We start from the raw sequence: 21,475 nt of genomic DNA, 5'->3' as shown, positions 1-21,475 counted from the left end.
GAGGGCCCTGCGGGACTTGACATCTTTCCGCAGGGCCTGTAAGACAGAGCTGTTCCACCAGGCCTTTGGTCAGGGCACAGCCTGACTCCCTCCTTTGGCAATTTCCACAGAACTTTAGCTTAATGGTTGCCAACAATTTGATTTTAATTAATTTTTATAATGAAATGTTTTTAGAATCTTGTACTATTTTATTGCTGTTAGCTATTTTATTGTCTTCGGCTGGAGAGGGCAGGATATAAATAAAATTTATTATTATTATTATGACGTCAAGGGAGCTGGTGTTTGTCCGCAGAAAGCTTTCCAGGTCATGTGGCCAGCATGATTAAACCACTTCGGGCGCAGCGGGACACTATGATGAGTGCCAGAGCACATAGAAACACTATTTACCTTCCCGACGCCACAGTACCTATTTATCTACTTGCACTGGTGTGCTTTCAAACTGCTAGGATGGCAGGAGCTGGGGCAGAGCAATGGGAGCTCACTCCGTAGTGGGGATTCGAACTGCCGATCTTCTGACTGGCAAGCCCAAGAGGCTCAGTGGTTTAGACCACAGTGCCACCCACGTCCCTCCAATGAGAGATACACAGATGTTCCAATCCTTTCCAATTCTGTGCCACTAATAAAATTAATTAGTTCTTTATAACAAAGGTCAGATTGCCCTTCTCTAAAAATAGTTAACAATCCCAAACTTGGGGTGCATTCCACATGGTGACCCATAATAAAGCTTATTCCTCTAAGCACACTCTACCAGAAGGCTTTATGTGAAATGTGGTACCTATACTATTGCAGCCTCTCCAGCTCAATGGTGGGATAGTTTTGCGACTTTCAAGTGTCTTCTGAATACATTTTTTAAGCCAAAAAGCCTGTGCAGCCGCTTAACATTTCTTGATCAGCCAGTCATTCTAATGATTATTTTGAATAGTTTTTATGGCGTTTTATTGTACTTTTCTACATTATTGTAAACTACCCTGAAATTCTATACTAGTTCTGTACAAGTTGGCAGTATATATTTTTATAAATAACACAATTTCATTGGTTTAGATGCTTTTCATGAACTAGTGTTTGTTATGGAGAAAACAGCATCACCATATTTATTTTCTCAAACACAACTTGGAACTCCCATCTCTGAAAATATAAACACTGGGTACAACTTTTCAGGCTTCTCTCATGAAGTAGGCAGGTCAGGGAAGAGAAAGGATTACAGTTACATAAGAATGTAAGCAGAGTCGGGCTAGATCAGGCCTTTGGCCCTTCTGGTCCGGCATCATGTTTCACAGCGGCCAACCAGATGCGTCTGGGAAACCAGCAGGCAAAATAGGAGCACAAGAGCTACACTTGCCCCTTCCATGGTTTCCAGCAACACAGTTAATTGGAATTACATAAATTAGGCTTTTTCCTGGTTTGCTGTGAAGAATTATTTAGGCTAATCAGCAGTTGCATTTAGTAAATTAAAAGAAAATGCTTTTTATAAAACAACAATGTTTCCAAATTGTATCATTGTACTTGGACACTTCCCTAATTATCCCTTCAGGTGTTATAATGCAAACCGTGTCGAAGGTACCAGGCTCTGCTTATTAAGGTAGAAATAACATTTCACCACTTTTGGTTGCTATTGACCCAAAGCTAATGATTTCATGGAGACAGGTTCACACACGTATAGAAGTAACCACCAGCATCTGTTCATTCTAATAGTTCACTCCTTTTATTTTCAAACAGGGTATATTGTATGTGGACACACTGAACTTTGAAACATGGAAAGGGCTAGCACCCCTTATAAAGGGGATACTTGAGATATTGGGGGGGGGACCCTGCTTTTTAAAGCAAGTCCCCTTCAAAGCACCAAGGACTAAGAGCTGCATATGCACCCTGCAAGCAGACTTTGGCAGCACAGCCCTCACCCTCTGCAACTGGGAGCTGGAAGGACAGCTGCTTGCTCAGCCTAGAGGTCCAGTGGAGCAGGGAGATGTGCCTGGAGAATGTACACGCCCCTCAGGTGTGCCTTTCTCAATCTCATTCCTGTTTCTCAACAGGGGGACTGCTTAAAGCAGCCTTCCCCCAAAATGTTATCCAGGCATTTTGGAAACAATCCCCAGCAACCCGAAGACAGCACTGATGGCCAGGAGAGGAAAGGAAAATTAGTCTTGGCTCTCAGAGGGCCCATTGCTCTTGGCTTGCAAACAAAAGCAGGTCTGCTTCAAGGTGTGTGCGTCAGGCCAAGGTAAGTTAAACAGCCACCAGGGGCGCTGAAAACTAGCCTGAGCGAGTAGTGTTTGAGAATGAGTGCCTACCGTGATATCTTTGACAATCTGTTTCACCAGAAGTTCATTGGTCACCATATGACTTCGAAGCTGTCCGTGTTGCATTAGCAAGCGGAGGAGCTGGGCAAGGACAGGCAGTTCCTCGGGACAGACTCTGCTCACTTGAAGACTCTGCAACATCAGCCTCAGTACGCGGGGCAAGGCGGTCAGCACAGAGATGCAGCAACTCCACAATGCGTCCCTGCAGAGGAAGAAAGCACAGCCAGAGCGTCTATAAGGGAAACCAAGGGCAGAGGAGTTATTTAAGCTCAAATTAACTTTCTCAGTCCACCTCTCTGAAGAACAAAAATGAGTACTGTAGACTAGTTTCTAGGAAGAAAATGGCACACAAGATAAAATGACAAAAGCTTGGAAAACTAAAGTTACTTGCAAACCATTTCCACCAATTTGTCACCATTATAGTTAAATATTAATAAGTATTTTTAAAATATTTTTTTAACTACAGAAAGTCAATTATATAGCCAAGCATGAATACATAGTGCACAAAATAACGGATTATCAAATTAAATCTGCCTGATATATAACATGCACACAGGAGCCGTGACCCAGTTCAATATTTCGGTGCTGCAAGTTACAGTAAGATTTCTACCATTTGGACAAAGGGTAGTCAATCAAAGAAATCGTAATTGCAGAGGTAACATTCCTGTCTGATTTATCTCTTGCATACATTAAAATCAGTTTTGTTGTGTTTTTTAAAAGCACATTGTTTCAGAAGAGCTTACTGGGAATAACATTTTAGAGGGTTAGAAGAGAATTAAAGCAACAATGGCTTAGAATGCTGATATTCAAAATCCAGCCCGCTTTTGGCTCCATGGGCCAGATCCTCACCAAGATCTATTCTCATGTGGCTTCCCACCTGTTGTCACAACAATCGCTTTGAAGTGCCAAAGTTAGTACTTCACAGTGCTGCACAAAGCCAATCCAGCAGACTGTGGCTCTCCCGCATACAGTGGTACCTCGGGTTCCGGTAATTCGTTCCGGAGGTCCGTTCTTAACCTGAAACTGTTCTTAACCTGAAGCACCACTTTAGCCAATGGGGCCTCCTGCTGCTGCTGCGCCGCCAAAGAACGATTTCTGTTCTCATCCTGAAGCAAAGTTCTTAACCTGAAGCACTATTTCTGGGTTAGAAGAATCTGTAACCTGAAGTGTATGTAACCTGAAGCGTATGTAACCCGAGGTACCTCTGTATAAGCTCAAGGGCGGCAGAACCAAAGCTTACTTTCTGCAGGCGTTGGGTGGGGGAAAGGAGTTTTCTGTAGGAAACCCCTTTACACACCACGACTTGGAGTGCACTTTAAGGCTCCCATGGGGGCACCAGCACCCACATCCCTACCTGCTCCACAGCTGACATATATAGCATCAGATGTGGGGCAGGGGGCAGTGTTTGGGGGACATGGCCTTGCAGGCAAAATTTGGACTCCTAGTGGGCAAGCTACAGCATGCGAACTCATCGTAAGGAGCCTGGAAAACTAAATAAGGCAACAGTCTAAATCCCAAAGATTCGTGTGATTGCTGGCAGTATACAGCTGACTTATTCCTCATTGTGGTGCAATGAAACGGAAGTCCATCAACCTTATAAAAAAAACTTGCACAGGTACAGACTGATATTTTATTCCTCAAGTAAAACAAGCAAATTTCATATGTATTTTTAAAGTGCTTTCTACAGATGCCAATATTTGAGAAGTACTCAAATTAAAAGCTTACCTCTTCTGCAGGTGTTCTGTATCTTCTCTCTCTATCGTTAAGAGGAGATAAAGGAGACTGTAACACAAAGACGCCAGGAACTTTGCAAGGTTTTCATTAAGCAAGCACGCTTGATCCAAGAGCTTACTAATGGCACACAAAAGAGATCCAGCAGCACTGTCAGGTATTACAGTCAACCCTGCCTAGGAGACAAAACAAATAAATTACCTTTCACACAGACACTCATTTCTGCCGTAGCTGTGCTTGCGCCTGTGTCTAAGAACAATTCTAAAAATAACTTCATTTCCCCCTCAATCTGTTACATTTTACAACCTGCCCTTCCTTTCCTTTGAGGATTGAGCACATTAATCCCATGAATTGGCATCTTATTTCTTTAGCAACAGCCAAGTAAAACACCTTCCATACTACCTTGCACAGTGGGCTTAAGCTCACATCACAGATTTAAAATACAGCAGAAGAATATTACTATGTGGGTAGGATGAGCAACAGGCCAGTTTCTGCACACCCCCTGCATACTCTAGCCCAGGCATCCCCAAACTCAGCCCTCCAGCTGTTTTGGGACTACAACTCCCATCATCCCTGACCACTGGTCCTGTTGGCTAGGGATGATGGGAGCTGTAGTCCCAAAACAGCTGGAGGGCAGAGTTTGGGGATGCCTGCTCTAGCCTCTGTCCAGACAGACAAGAAATGTATTCTCGGGGTCCATGGACACATTGCAGCCAGGCCAAAGCATTTGAAGTGCACAGAAGGGCCAGAGAGAAGAGTGGTCTGGCAACAGTTCCAAGGGTCTCTCTAGGCAGACAGGCCTAGAAAACCATGCTTGGGCAGAGGCTGAGAGGGTCCCCACTCACGTTCTGTGCCTTGGGAGTCAGGTTCAGCAGCAGAGGCATGACAAAGAAATCAGGACCTCAAGCTTCATGTCCAAAGTTTTTCACAAAACACTTGTCTAGAGTGGCAGTCCTAATGAAGTGAAATATAGTTCATGAAGGGTTCTGTTATCATTGTCGTTCAGTTTGACTTTGGTAGATGGATTTAATTTTTTTTGTTGGGAGAAAGTATGAAGCTGGTTGCCTTAAAACTTGCTAACTTTAAATAATTAATGCCCTGGTTCACTTTTTCCTCTTCCCTTCCCAATCCTTTTTCCTTTTGCGTTCCATTTTTTAGAATTTAAACCTGAGGTCAGGAACTGTCTTGTTTTTATTGATCTGTAATCCTTGCAGAGCCTTTTATCCCTGCAGAGCCTTTTCAGCTGAAAAGTTGGGAGCCAATTAATGCTTGATTCTGGTGCATATCTCACCAACTATGCTGTCCCTCTAGGTCACCCTGCCAGAATGGGGCTGGGAGGTACTGTAGCAAGTCATTCCTGGAACCGAGTCATTCCTGAAATGAAGGATCCAGCAGGTTACGATGGGAGACTGCTGCTCTGAACCATGGCCCCTAAACTTAGGGATTGCTGCCATAGTGAGTTTTGTCTTCCACGCTTTCTAACATCTACATGAAACTGTTGGGTGAGGTCATCCATAGATTTGGTCTGAAGTGTCATGGGTTTCTAGTAATGCACTGAATGCCCTGAATCAACGTTTGGAGACAGTAAAGGATGAGATGTGGACGAACAATCCAGTGAATAGAAAAGCGGTCCAGAGACGGCTGTACAGCCTGCTCTGGGTGGGTTCGAACCACTTCTTAAGAATGCAGCTTTTATTGTTTTCTGTGACCCCGTGCTGCTCCTGATAGCAGAAGTGGTGAGGTTCAGGTTACCTGCAATGCTAAACCCACCACTTCATCCTCTGATTCGAATTACACCTTCCCACATGTGACCTGCAACTTGTGAATGCATACTGAAGTGTCATAATAATAAATAATTAATAATAATAATAATAATAATAATAATAATAATAATAATAATAATTTATTTATACCCCGCCCATCTGGCTGGGCCTCCCCAGCCACTCTGGGCGGCTTCCATAGAAACCAAAAATACACTAAAATTCATGTGCCCAGGGTCTTGCTTTGAAGGCATTCATTTGTGGATGTCTATAAATGAATTTTCACATCGAATTGGACACAGGTCATCTGCTGGAAACCCTCTCTTTCCGGGGTATCCAATAAATAACACCATAAGTTTGGCTCTTGCCCATGAAACAGAAGTTCTTCATGCATATCACCACAGATGAGGGGGACTGATTCATACTTTTAGAGAAAACAAGTTGTAGATAAATTACTGATGTGCCAAAACTGTTACTTCTTTTAAAGCACAAGAAAAAGAAAATGTTTAAACTAAGTATGGCATACTTCTTGATTATTTTTGTAGGGAAGATTAAGGCAGTTAACAAATAGTTCACAGTTCACTGGAGTTAAATAATGTTGTTGTTGTTGATTAGTCGTTTAGTCGTGTCCGACTCTTCATGACCCCATGGACAAGAGCGTGCCAGGCACTCCTGTCTTCCACTGCCTCCCGCAGTTTGGTCAGGCTCATGTTTGTAGCTTCGAGAACACTGTCCAACCATCTCGTCCTCTATCGTCCCCTTCTCCTTGTGCCCTCCATCTTTCCCAACATCAGGGTCTTTTCCGGGGAGTCTTCTCTTCTCATGAGGTGGCCAAAGTATTGGAGCCTCAGCTTCAGGATCTGTCCTTCCAGTGAGCACTCAGGGCTGATTTCCTTCAGAATGGATAGGTTTGATCTTCTTGCAGTCTATGGGACTCTCAAGAGTCTCCCCCAGCACCAGAATTCAAAAGCATCAATTCTTCGGCGATCAGCCTTCTTTATGGTCCAGCTCTCACTTCCATACAACACTACTGGGAAAACCATAGCTTTAACCATACGGACCTTTGTTGGCAAGGTGATTTCTCTGCTTTTTAAGAAGCTGTCTAGGTTTGTCATTGCTTTTGTCCCAAGGAGCAGGCGTCTTTTAATTTCGTGACTGCTGTCCCCATATGCATTGATCATGGAGCCCACGAATGTAAAATCTCTCACTGCCTCAAAAAATATTATGTAAAAGTGACGGCAAATGTTACATTGGTCAGTACAGAATTACCTGGTACTGCTCTATTTTCACTAGTAATTGATTCATTTTATAGCCCTAAAATGCCCCCATTTATCTTGAGGATAACGTCTTTGTACATATTCCTTCCTGTCCACTCATCAACATCAGAGGTGTTGCGCCAGCCAGCTGGTGGGCATGAAGGGAAAGACCTTTTTGTTGCTCTAGCAAAGGAAGCCCCTCCTCCCCAATGCCTCCATTACTGCTCATTACTGCTCCATTACTGTGGCTGTTGCTGGTTTCTAATGATGGCCAACTGATAGTAAAAAAAATCCTTAGAATCATAGAGTTGGAAGAGACCACAAGGGCCATCGAGTCCAACCCCCTGCCAAGCAGGAAACACCATCAGAGCACTCCTGACATATGGCTGTCAAGCCTCTGCTTAAAGACCTCCAAAGAAGGAGACTCCACCACACTCCTTGGCAGCAAATTCCACTGTCGAACAGCTCTTACTGTCAGGAAGTTCTTCCTAATGTTTAGGTGGAATCTTCTTCCTTGTAGTTTGGAACCATTGCTCCGTGTCCGCTTCTCTGGAGCAGCAGAAAGCAACCTTTCTCCCTCCTCTATGTGACATCCTTTTATATATTTGAACATCATATCGCCCCTTAACCTCCTCTTCTCTAGGCTAAACATGCCCAGCTCCCTTAGCCGTTCCTCATAGGGCTTTGTTTCCAGGCCTTTGACCATTTTGGTTGCCCTCCTTGTTGTCATTTGTTCCATTTTTATGACAGTTAACTGTTGGTCATTTTGAATTTTCCATAAAGAAACATGGGATATAACATTTTTAAACACAGTATGAAGACTTTCATGATTGTGATGAAATGTTTCGGCAACTGCTGATGAACAGGAAAACTGCTATTATATACTGTTCACAGACTAAGACATGAATAGTGAGTATAACTGCAAGGCCAGAAAAATGAGCCTAGCAAGCACATCTGCACATACTGAACTCTCCTTATTGGCCCGCAGTTTCAATCACAAATGATAATTAGATAAAACAAACATAGAATATATTCAGAATTAGCACCTACCAGGTATTTGCAAATGCCATTTTGTACAATATCTATGCACTGGCTTCTTGAAGGTATAGTAGACAGGCACTGCGTCACCACCTGTTACAACAGCAACAATATTAATGCCAATATTCACTGTACATCTGCATCTTTGTTTCTACAAAGTCATAGGGGATACATTGTCAAAAGTGACATATTCCAGAATTCTAAAAGCTGCATTTAATCATTTCATACAGGTTAACCCGGGCATAGGCACACTCGGCCCTCCAGATGTTCTGGGACTACAACTCCCATCATCCCTGGCCACTGGTCCTGTTAGATAGGGATCATGGGAGTTGCAGTCCCAAAACATCTGGAGGGCCGAGTTTGCCTATAAACCACTGACCCTCGGCCAGTTACCATCTCTCAGCCTAACCTACTTCACAGGGTTGTTGTGAGGCTAAAAATGGCGAGGAGGCACAAACACTATGCCTTGAACTCCTCAGAAGAAAGGTGGGATGTAAAAGCAAAAACAAACAAGGAAGTCAAGTCCTGCAGAGCTTCCATTTCCTGCTCACACTACAAGACACTCAAATATGACAAACTGAATCAGACACACGGGTGCCTTTTTAACAACTAGCGGTTTTAGAATCCTCTGCACCATCTGAAAGCACCACCAGTGACTCATAGTGAAGGCCAAGGGTTGCCTCCGTCATCCAGGAAGGGACATGTGGCTTGATTACTTCCCCCGTTCTCTTCCCCTTGTTGACTCCCTCCAGTCCAGTTCTGTGGCTGAGCCTGTGGCAGAAGAAGGCTCTCAACAGTACCAGGTTCAGACAGGGCAAGACAGCAGGGAAAGGAGGAAGGAACATCAACCGGGACAAAGAAATCTGTGTGGGCCTAACTGAGCTATGTGGATATGGGCAGCCACCATGGATATTATCCAAGGTATGGCAGTGGGTGCCATCACACACCACAGAAGAGCAACTAGTTATTTGTTTGTTACGGACGCACAAGCTGCATGCGCTCCTGGATGGAAACAGGGATTGGTTAAAATCAAAGAAAGTACCTGTTGCAGTACTATCCTCCTGAAGGCCACTTCAACCAAGGTATGCATGTCTATTCTTTACCAGGCACACCTGGCAAATGTACCTGGCAGATCTCTGTGATGGAAGCATTAGTGGTGAAAGTGGTGTGCAAAAGTATGTGCTGAGCTTCATAGATCAAAGCTATGGAAGTTTTAATCCATCTTGTCAGGGCTGCTTGAACTGGGAGAAGAGCCAACAGAGGAGAGGATAGAGGAAACAATCAAGTCACATGTCCCTGCCTTGTGCAAATGGGAGACGAACAAGCCATGAACGGATGTGTCACATAGGCAAAGGAAAGAAGAATTCAAACATGCCTTAAAACGCTATATTTTGAAATGCTAACGGAACAGAGGTAAAGGATAACATCTTTTTCTGAGGTCAGAACTCTAAAACATTTTGTGCACTGAACGGCGAGTGCTACAGTGAAAATTAAGTGACATAAATAGACAATTCCTTAGAAACCTTATCTTGCAATCTGGAAAGGCAACAAACCTGTAGACATGAAGCCTCCAGGGATAAAGCGCTGACAACAGAAGGATCAAATTGCTCTCTGGCTACAGTCAATATTGAGACTACAGATCCAATGCTAATGAAGACTCCCTGCCTGTAATTGGAAAACAACCTCGCTCCCCACTCATAACCCAACTGCCATTTATGCTGACACTTAAAACATTTACTCATCTTACTACCTTCCTTCCGATTCAGAAAATCCCAAAAGAGTCCAGGCATGTGCTCAAACAAATTATATGGACAATTAGTGCCCTGTGGTTCTTAAAAAATAGGTTGCAACTGTTGCTACAGCTCTTTTTTCCATATCCTTGAGCATCTACAAAGTGAATTAATATAAGCATAAATTCTTCTGCTCATTCTCTTCGACTCAACTCACTGAGCATCTAATGCAGGCTTCCCTAACCTGGTGCTTCCCAGATGTTTTGAACTCAACCATCTCTAATTACTGGCCATGCTGACCAGAGTTGAAGTCCAAAACATCTGGATGGCATTAGGTTGAGGAAGCCTGACTTAACCATATAAACCACCCCGGACTCTGTGATCATTCTCGGAGGCCCTTCTTGGAGTGTCTCCTCCATGAGAGGTCGGGAGGGTGGCAACATGAGAAAGAGCCTTTTCGGTAGTGGCTCCCCGTTTGTGGAATGCTCTCCCCAGGAAAGTTTGTCTGGCGCCTGTGATAGGAATATTGAGGTCTTAGATATATGTTAAATGTTCATAAGCATACCAACCAAGCACATACATAGATCAGCACAGGAAGACCAACCTGGAACCATTTTGATTCCCAAACTGTCCCGATATTTTCTCTGCAAGGTCAAAGGAAAATGGAAAAACCTCCCCACTGCCTTTTCCTTCACAAATCCTGTCTTAAGGGTATGTCTGTGTTTGAATAGGGGGTGAGCCTGTGACCTGGGCCCAGGAACTAAGTATTTATCACTACAAAAGACTGGCCAGGCTCCCCAGGCAATCCAATCAAGTAACCTGCCAGACAGGAGAAAAACAACGACAGGAGAAAAACAACATTCAAATTTCTGTTTTAGACCGCTTTTTTGTGATGTAGGTATGATGTATCCGAGGGGTGGTCTTAGGTTACACCCCTTCTGTGATGTATGTATGATGTTTCTGTGGGTGGTCTTGATCTACAGGGTGGCAATTTCAAAAGTCTTTATAAGGCCTTGCGCACCATTTTTCTGGTCCTCTTCCTCTCCTGCATGTGGCGAGTGAGGACCCGGTTGCAACAGATCAATAAAGAGCTGCTTTTGCTCAATAGCTGCTTTGCTTCTCAATATTCTCTGGTTGGCCTCTGTTATTCTCTCCTACCAATAGGGAACCTATGTAAGGACTCTATATGGGGCTCTTGGATACCCCATAAGGGAAAAGGGCAATTTTTGTTTACAACATGCCTTTATTATACATCTTTAGGTGCTAGATGAAAATCTTCCTCTTCATCCAGGCCCGGGGCTTATTAATATTTTATGGCCTTTTAAATGTGTTTGTGGGAGGGGGCATTATTGTTTTGCTGTGCTTTTATTCTAACTATTTATTTGTGTTTATCCTGTATTTTTCTCTTGTGAGCCACCCTGAGATCTTAGGATGAAGGGCAGTATATAAATTTAATAAATAAATTTAATGGATTGGTTTGCAGGCAGAAGCCTCCATGACAAGCATTGATAGTGCTGGGTGCTTCTGTCTCTTCTCTAGTCATTGATTAGGGAAAGTTTTTGTATCAAAAGTGTTCATAATGCAGTTATAAGGCAAAAGCTGCTATGTTAAAGTAAGTCCAAGCAGCAATATAAACTCCTTTTTACAAAAACTACTTCTAATATGCAATTGGCTTTCTCCACATTTTAGTTCACATCAAACAAAACACATTTTTGTGGGTGTTGAGCTCATTTTATCCATTCAAAAATTGGCCAATGAAGATTCCGTCCCAAATGAAATAATCACACTAGCATTTAGATTATTTTTAAAAAAATATGGATATTGACAATTAAAACAGTAGGACCAGCGAAAGACTCACAACTCTCTTTGTCTAAAAGAACTCTCCTGAATATTCCCAAACCACGCAGTACAGTGGTACATCAGGTTAAGTACTTAATTCGTTCCGGAGGTCTGTACTTAACCTGAAACTTAACCTGAAGCACCACTTTAGCTAATGGGGTCTCCTGCTGCTGCCGCACCGCCGGAGCATGATTTCTGTTCTCATCCTGAAGCAAAGTTCTTAACCTGAAGTAATATTTCTGGGTTAGCAGAGTCTGTAACCTGAAGTGTATGTAACCTGAGGTACCACTGTTATAAAATTAAATGCCTGGCTAGTCTCGACTTGCTCAATTGAAGAATGCTGTAATATTGTAATGACAATATTTTAAAACTTAATCTGCCCCAAATGAGCCTGTATTTCCCACTGTCATCTTAAACAACATGGCCTTATATGCAACTTTTATATTTCCCCCTATATTAAACTTTCCCCCAAAATGTTATTCTTTTGGCTTTTATTCATTTACTCAAGAGTATCTTCCCTTCTGGACCTCATGTGCTTAGCCAAGCCACTGCTAAAAAGCATCTTCTGAAAGCTCAAAGCTCTGCTAACAATGCCCAGAGTATTTCAGATACACAGAGATAACTGTTCAGGGGATTGTGGATTGCTTGAAAACACAAATAACATAAAAGCATTGCTATTTTTATTCTGAAAGAACATACAAAGTAAAATTTGCACCACTGCGTCTAAGGGATCCAGCCAGACAGCCTTACGATCTTCCTACAACTGGTTGGCCAATGTCTCACGTGAGCAGTTCTAAAAACGCAAAGAACTGCTTGATTTGAACTGAATATTTTTATTTACTTCTGTATCCATAAATATCCTGCAGGCTCAAGGGATTGATACAGCTTCAAGAAAGCTATATGTAACTTTGCTCCACACAAAGGTGCATCTTTGTGATAACTTACCATTGTAACTTCTTTTGCTGTTACACATACTGACTGTGTCACCGTGCCCTGTCACTTTTATTTTCAGTCTTTATTCAGCAAAAATTTCAATAAAAGTAATTTCTTACCAAATATCACACAGATCACGTACGTAAAGTCCATGAATCACCTAAGCTTACATTCCAGGTGGCAAAGACTCCAAAATATGGAGAGTTACACCGTAGTGTAATCAACGCCTTAATGTGTTTGTAAAGGACACTTATTTTCATTTCCTACTTCAAAAGGGAAATGTGAAATAGGCTGTTTTCCACCTTGCTCCTCAAACTGACCACAACAGCAAAGCAAAAGCAATGCTATCTAAGCTGTGAGAAGATGGCAATGCTGGCAGTGCAAATTCAAGACGAGGCCCATTCCCCATTCTGAATCCAATGCCAGCTTTCTAACAGAAGAGACACCCCTAAGCACAATTCAACAGTATGCACTTCTGCTCCGAAGGCAGGGCCAGAAGATGTGACAACGCTTCCTGGGGAACAGTCCAGCAAGATGGAACTCTCGCTCAGCTACTGGAGAACGGCTGTGCAAAATCAAAACTAGGGTCCTATGAGTTTGAGCCCAGAACTAGCAGCAGCACAGGGGCATCAAGTGAATCCACCCTCAAGGACAGGAGGAGGAGTAGGAGGAGGAGTTTGGATTTGATATCCCTCTTTATCGCTACCCTAAGGAGTCTCAAAGCGGCCAACAATCTCCTTTCCCTTCCTCCCCCACAACAAACACTCTGTGAGGTGAGTGAGGCTGAGAGACTTCAAAGAAGTGTGACTGGCCCAAGGTCACCCAGCAGCTGCATGTGGAGGAGCGGAGATGCGAACCCGGTTCCCCAGATTATGAGTCTATCGCTCTTAACCACTACACCACACTGACTCTCTTGCCGAGTTCCTAGGGGACACCAATGGCCAGCAAACCTTTCAATTCACCCTGATGCGAAGAGGGCGTGCAGCCACCATATCTTGCAGAAAAAAGGAAAGACTCTAGCTGGGCCGTCTATGCCTGCTATTGAGGAACCACTTATTCTGAGGCTGATCTTAGGCTTTAGTGAGACTGTAATTAAACCACTAATATTCAGCTTTAGCCACTACACTGGCATCCTTTTTCTCGTAGTCAGGAAAAAACATATATTTTTACTCCCTATAGAACATTTAAAAGGGACGCGGGTGGCGCTGTGGGTAAAACCTCAGCGCCTAGGACTTGCCGATCATATGGTCGGCGGTTTGAATCCCCGCAGCGGGGTGAGCTCCCATCGTTCGGTACCAGCTCCTACCAACCTAGCAGTTCGAAAGCACCCCTAAGTGCAAGTAGATAAATAGGGACCACTTTATAGTGGGAAGGTAAACGGCGTTTCCGTGTGCTGCGCTGGTGCTGGCTCGCCAGAGCAGCTTCGTCACGCTGGCCACGTGACCCGGAAGTGTCTCCGGACAGCGCTAGCCCCCGGCCTCTTAAGCAAGATGGGCGCGCAACCCCCGAGTCGGTCACGACTGGCCTGTACGGGCAGGGGTACCTTTACCTTTATAGAACATTTACCACCAATACTGAGCCTACAGACATGCCAGCCTAGGATATTTTAACTCTGAATTCTTTGTGTGGGCAGTCTTACCTCTGTCATTGCCCAGTGATATGAAAACTGATCCAGATCTGTCAAGTAGATCTGGACCGGGGAGAGCTGTGTTTGGCTTATGTGTGGCCTCCCTCTGATGCTCTGCAGGTTAGTCAGCTCTTCTCGGGAGAAGCCTGGAAAAAGTTGAGAGAGAAGCCCATTAGGAGCAGACCCCAGAGGGAATTACCATTCTGCTATTTTCCATCTATAACAAAAAAATACTGGTTAACAACTCATTAAAAACATTTTATCCCACAGTTCATATTTGTGAAGTATAAAGGGAAATATACAAGACCTGCGGTCAAAATCAGAAAGATACTTAAACATGCAAACAAACAAATCTTCAAACATAATGAGGAAAGTATGCTAGCAGTATTACACCCTGGACACGATCCAAGTTAAGCACTTACAATCTCCATTAGTTTCCATGAGACAGCATTAAGTATGTGCTTACAATCGCATAGATTTCCATGGGATAATTTAGTAAATAATTAGCTTTAGCCAATCCTTAGAATGACTGGGATAACTATTGCTTAAGTTCCTGCTGGTAGCTTATGCCAGGCAAGAAGAATTGTTGTTCCACATCCCACTTCTTGAGCAGCTGAGCTTCCCGTGCTTTGAAGCATTCTTGTTTCAAAAGCAGTTCATCATTTGGCTACTGCTTAGGAAGAGCTTTGTAGCATTTATGGGACAAGTTTCATGTGTCTTTGCATCCTACCCTCTATCTCTGAAGGCCTGGGTGTTATTAAAAACTAGGGGAAATTACTTAACTGAGCCAACTACTCATTACTAATGCTTAGTTTTAATGACTCACTCTCATGTTTTGCCATTTTAAAGACAAGTCTGGTCTCACTATGAAACTCTGCGAGTCTTAGCCACAACTAATCAGAAGAAAATACTGCTGAATTCAACAGGGCGATTACTACTAGATAAGTGGATTCACAACCAGACTTCTTAACAATCAGGTTTTAATAGTGAATTAAGCTGAAATTAGAAACAATACTAAGTGGTAGAGAAACATAAACCTTCAAACAGATCTGATGCTAACCTCTATTAGTGGTTTAGGATTTTTTTTAAAGTGTTTCGTATTTGAAGCTTTATACAAAAAGATTGTGATTGTGTTGTGGCTGCACATTAATATTTGTATTGTAGATTATGAAGGTCTGAAGCAAGCCAGGGAACAGTGTGATTAAGAGGAAGATATTAATAATATTCGCATACAAGGGCGTGAGAAGAATTACTTGGGCAGCACAGGATTTTGGACACACAAGATGGTAGCACGGAAAATATAAGAATGGAGGGGGTGCTGGAAACAACAATAAATTTATTATGACATTCAGGAGCTACTGGTCCTCTGTCTCCATAATCCAACCAGCTTTTATACATCTGCAAGACTGGTGTACAGAACCATACTGGTGGCAGTTATTTGGGAAGTTCTGGAATACTGCTGAGCTTAGTTATAGTTCTAGAATACTGCTGAAACCGTGGACTCACCACTATTTCAAAATAGAAACTTTACTGGGAGGTAATAGGGAGAACAGAGCAAAAGGATACCCGCCTGGCCTTGTGGAAATAAAACATCTCAAAAGGTCTTAAAACAGAAAACAATGCCAGGCAGCTCCAGTGGTGCCCGCAGAGAAACTCCCCAGTGAAAAAATGAAGGCAACTGAAATCTGACAGCCGGTAGGTGAATAAAGCAATCACAGACGTGTTTGATCACTCCTAATAAACGCTTCTTAAATTCTCGCTTTTATGTTGATGATTAGCCATTGTTTCTATAAGGCATTACAGGATGTTTGCCTTCAATCTACTTAACGCAACATTTTTCCTAAATGAAATTCAACAAAATTATGCTGAAATAATAAAAAAATTTAAATTCACACAGATTACCTGTAAGAGTTGAAAACAAGAAGCTGAAGTAATCCAGATCAGTCACTGAGGTGCCTTGCACTGGGTACTTCCATCCCACAAAAGAGGATCTATTTAATTTTTTAAAAAGGAAGAGTTATTAGGATACATGAAAATTCAAGTCCAAACGAGATGTGATGGTAGGGGAGGGGCAGAACTGTTCCACACATGCCTGTCATCTCACAGCCCTTTTCCCTCACCCAACCGCTAAATATCCAAAATATGCCTGGCTCAGGTGGTGGAACACTGAAGATAAGCAGGAAAGCAGGTCTTGTAACTTGTTTCAGGTGTTTACTAGGTTTTGTTTTCTACAAAATGAAAGTAAAAATCTAAGCCAGAAGGAATGCAAAAAGCGAGCAAGGGATATTTATATGAATACAATGTTTTCAAAGCATCCAACCCATTCTTAAAAACCTCATATTGTAAAAGTGTTTTTGAAGAATAAATAAGGGTTAATGATAGTTATATGCATTCTTGAATGAAAAGTGAACATGAGCTTTCATTATATGATTGTGAACCTGCCAAATGGGGAGAAAAAGATGAAATCAAGTTGGCAGTCATTCAAAAATTTCTTTAAAAGTCAGGAGGGTAAATGAGCTCAAAATATTTTTCTAAATTATACTAAATCTATACCACAGTATATGGACTCTTCTTGATCAAGAAGGAACTAAAAGGTATGCCAAAACCAGCATCTAAAGAGAAAGTTATGAAAGTTATGAAAATACACAGGTCCCACTATCCAACACTCAAAACAAAAAAAATTCCTTCCAGTAGCACCTTAAAGACCAACTAAGTTAAGGTGCTACTGGAAGGAATTTTTTTGTTTTGACAATGGCAGACCAACACGGCTACCTATCTGTATCCAACACTCGTTCTGCAAAAATCCACTTATTCAAACATGAGGCATTAGTACCTATTAGACTTTGCTATACACACCACAGAATCAAATATTCATAGAGTTGGACAATTGAGCAGTACTAAAAACAAATAGAGAGCCTTACTTTTTTGTGTTTTGCTGTTCTGTGGCAGCCATTTCACCAGAAACCCAGGTGGGGCCAAAATTCCATGGCCAAGACCGCATTAGGAATTTCCCCATAGAAATCAATGAAAACTGTTGACAGGTTATGTGAACGCTTGCCTACCAAACTATTTCCTAAGAACGCAGGAAATGTGTTTGGATAGCAAGACCTTCAAGCAAAACGTTGCCAAGAGTCCACTGGCTCATCTCAAGGAACTGCAGATTGTGTCTGAAGACAATATTTAATAAACGTGGCGCTGTGGGTTAAACCACTGAGTCTCTTGGGCTTGCTGATCAGAAGGTTGCAGTTCGAATCCCCGCAACGGGGTGAGCTCCCGTTGCTCGGTCCCTGCTCCTGCCCACCTAGCAGTTCGAAAGCACGTCAAAGTGCAAGTAGATAAATAGGTACCACTCCGGCGGGAAGGTAAACGGTGTTTCCGTGCGCTGCTCTGGTTCGCTAGAAGCAGCTTAGTCATGCTGGCCACATGACTGGAAGCTGTACGCCGGCTCCCTCAGCCAGTAAAGCGAGATGAGTGCCGCAACCCCAGAGTTGGCCACGACTGGACCTAATGGTCAGGGGTCCCTTTACCTTTATGCCACCTACTGCTTGCTAACACCAACATGCTCAACCACAGCTGCATTTAGACATTGGCTAATCTGTTCTGCTTTCAACTAGCTTCTTCTGATGAAGTAAAATCATGAATTTTATCCAACACCTAGTTCAAACCTCATCCATGACCCTTTGTAAGGCTAATAATCACATTCAGCAATGCGATTATGACTTCAAAATCATCCTAAAAGGTGTCACTTCTTACTCTACAATAGAGATTATATCAATGTCAGTGAAATACTGTTTCATTAACTATGAGCTGCAATGTATCATGTTTGTGCTGCAATGCTATGTAAATATGTGGTGTGTCAAATGTTCATAAAGATAAAATACAAACTTTTCCACAGATCTCCTCACTAACTGCTTGGATCCACTTGAATAAAGTATCAAGATTATAATTTTGACACTTACACTGCCTAAACTTAATTCTAAACAAATATTTTGCACATAGCAATGTAAAAAACCCAATGGCAATAGCAGCTACGCAGTAGAATAATCTATTATTCTATTTCAAATTGCTTAAAAAGCATGAAAAATGTGAAGGATGAGGTTTAGAATACGAGCAATATACATCTCCATTCAACCAGTCTGTTTACACAGAGTACACACAGTGCCATCTAGTGACAATGTTAACCTCCATCTGCTGAAAAGGATTGGAAAGATGTGCCCAAATATACTGTTCCCTTGTTAATTATGCTGTTTTAAATGTGCATTTTATATTTTACTTCCTTCAGTAATGTTTTCTTTTGAGATGTTTAAGATGTTGTTGTTATTAACTTTGCTTCATTAAATAGGCAGTCTGCAGCTGACCTCCTTTGTAATGTTTTATTTTGAAATCTTCAAGATAATATTTTACTTTCCTGTTAATTATGTTGCTTTGAATGTATAATTTACATTTGACTTTATTCAGTAATGGTTTGTTCTGGATTGTTTTATTTGATATTTTAATGGGTTGTAAGTCACTTTTGTAGTTTTTTCCTAAACATTTAAAGTGGTATAGAAATGAAATGAAATGAAATGAACAACAATAATAGCAGCTCCCGTAGAACCAACCCCTGCTGAAAACAGGGGCTGCATCTGATGGCCAATTTAAACAGTGGCAAATGCAAGACCTGCAAGTTAGGCTCAATGGGGAGCAGCCCCTCCCCACTGTGCCCAATGCCAGCCCTGCTGCTTTCCAGCGGGTGCAGATTCACCTGATGTCACAGGTAGATGACCTGCCAAAAATGGCCTGTGGAAGAATGACCAATGTTGGATCAGATTTGCTGGATGAAAGTGGTTCTCCCCCTTGAGTATATATAGCTTAGAACAGGGGTCAGCATTTTTTTTCAGCAGGGGGCCGGTCCACTGTCCCTCAGACCTTGTGGGGGCCAGGACCATATTTTGAAAAAATAATAATGAACAAATTCCTATGCCACACAAATAACCCAGAGATGCACTTTAAATAAAAGCACACGTTCTACTCAAGTAAAAACACGCTGATTCCTGGACAGTCCGCAGGCCGGATTGAGAAGGTGATTGGGCCAGATCCGGCCCCCGGGCCTTAGTTTGCCTACCCACGGCTTAGAATACCAGTAGCAGCAATTTTACTTCCTTTGTGTGAAGAGCCAGTGAACTTTCCATCTTTGAAAACATCATTATTTCACCAAACAAAATGAGGGCCAAATAAAAATACCACTTTTTATTATGTTTTATGAAGAACAGTATGACAATTCTTTCTTCCAAACATGTCTTTAATCAGCGGCTATCTTATTCCTACAATATATTTGTAAAAGAAAAATAACCAGCTGTTCCAGAGGAATGTACTGACCCAAGACCGTTAAGGTGCTTCTGTTGTTTTCTACCTGGGAGAGGTCAGCTCTGTGCACAGAAATGAATCTACAAGGAGGTTTTTAGGCCACTTCCTCTGGAACATTCAAATAAAGTCCCAGGGTATAGTCTGAAAGTATAGAAGGCCACTATCCTCCTGAAGCTAAGAAGGTCCAGGTATGGTCAGTGCCAAGGTGGGAGAACCAGATGTCTGTCCCCTTGGATTCCATGGTGAAGAAATGCAGGATGGAGATGTAATGAAATCACAGAAAGCAACCGCTAAGCTCTCCCAAGGGAAAACGTTGTGGTGTGGTTTCTTTTATTTCAAATACTTATAACTCACTTTTCACCAAATGGTCTCAGGGCAGGAACAATGAAGTTAAGGTAAAAAACTGTGCATATTCCTCCAAGGTACTAACCACAATGATTTGAGTCTATTTTAACTGTCAACATATCTGGCTCCTGAAGAGGACTCAATGTTGAAACATGTTTGCTCTTTCATTACTAACATTCATATTTATATGTTTCAATGGGGATTTGGCCTCTATAAACCCTATAAAATTGCAGTTTAAATATTTTTATATTTTGTTAATAACATTTTATTTTGCAATGTATTATTTGTAAAAACAGATTGCTACAGTAACTCTTTTTTTTTAAGAAAGAGTATTTTGTCAGAGATAAGATCGTATTTTAAGCCTTCCAGGGTAGGGAATGGAAGTTTATTAAGACCACAATTAACAATATTTCAAAAGTAAAGCAGGCAACACAGAATCCATAACCAATCCAAGTAAAAAACGTTTTCAATCAGCAACTCCCCCCCCCTTCAAAAGTATGGGTAAAGACACGATGCCTGAATGACGGGCACCCTTGGGACAGATTAACAACTAGCCTAAACCCACAGCAAAATCGCCAGCTTGCAAGATCTCCATGGGAGGGAGGGAGGGAGCGCTCCTGTCATCGTTCCTCGGGAGCTTGCAAGAAGAGGAGTAATAGCATTTAGGCACAGTCAATGCTGTCCGTCACAACAGATTGCCTTTAAGAGCATGCCATTTTGCTGTGAGGCACATAGCAGCAGCACGACTGTCAAAGTGCCCGTGGTGTATCTTTCCTTTCGCTGGGACAGCAAGAGCCTGCTCCTTATATCATTTCCTCTCCAACTTCTTTTCCCCACAATGAACCTCCATCTCTATTTTTCAACTGCATTTCAGTGTTTGAATATATCCCCCCTTTAATTCGCTTCTTCCTTCCTTATGCAACTGACCCGTTTCATCTATTTTCCTGATGCTTCACTGTCGTCTCCTCCATTTCCCATCCACAGCGGCTTCCCTCTTTCCCTCACAATGGTTTCTCCACATCCTTACTTCATGTCCATGCACCTTCAAAATTACATTGACAAATTATGGTTTGAGAAGATGCAACCCTAAGCTTCTCCTTCAATATTCAAATTTGCTCATGAAAAAACTAAACTGGATAGGATGCTTACCTCATACGCACTATCCCGATAAGAGTAGTCGATAACTTTACCGATAGTTTTCCCATAATGCAGCAGCGACTGAGAGACGAAAGCAGATTGCCTGGTAAATGTGGCAAAAAATAGACCAGCTGGACTAAGCGATGTTGGGATTCTTCTGGCAAAATAGCGACAGCACCATCTAGTGGATCTGAAAAAAAAGAATCAGCAGCTAACATCATCTGAAAACCTCAAAATGGGGTGCTTTTTTCAGCTGGCAGAAGTTTCCGTGTTCCGCTCTAAACTACTATAAAGGAGAAACTGGTTGCATTACCACAAGGGCCACATCAGGAAACCCCAGAGCAAGAGCAGGCTGAAATTTCACCTGCTGTGGAGAAAGAGGGTGGGCTGTGTAACTGCACAGGGGCCACTCAAGAGAACCACAGCTACCGCTAGG

The 21,475-nt window shown here is 42.4% G+C and overlaps 1 protein-coding gene across 3 annotated transcripts in view; it reads right to left on the bottom strand.

Moving 5' to 3' along the window:
- TEX10 (testis expressed 10) overlaps positions 1-21,475 on the bottom strand; it is a 37,886-nt gene that overhangs the window by 729 nt on the left and 15,682 nt on the right. For 2 of the 3 annotated variants that reach the window (XM_081883917.1, XM_081883916.1), the window contains exons 9-14: positions 21,052-21,229; positions 16,114-16,202; positions 14,224-14,357; positions 8,095-8,175; positions 4,023-4,204; positions 2,289-2,499 (exon numbers count right to left, since the gene is read on the bottom strand). In XM_081883917.1, coding sequence (XP_081740043.1) covers positions 2,289-2,499; positions 4,023-4,204; positions 8,095-8,175; positions 14,224-14,357; positions 16,114-16,202; positions 21,052-21,229 — 875 coding nt within the window. Of the gene's footprint in view, positions 1-2,288; positions 2,500-4,022; positions 4,205-8,094; positions 8,176-14,223; positions 14,358-16,113; positions 16,203-21,051; positions 21,230-21,475 lie in introns of those variants that run through there. The other variant, XM_081883918.1, reaches the window with a different exon arrangement.

This window comes from Podarcis melisellensis (assembly GCF_964234715.1).
Source record: "Podarcis melisellensis genome assembly, chromosome: 13".
NCBI classification, from domain to species: domain Eukaryota; kingdom Metazoa; phylum Chordata; class Lepidosauria; order Squamata; family Lacertidae; genus Podarcis; species Podarcis melisellensis.
This window is presented reverse-complemented; position numbering and strand designations above follow the sequence as displayed.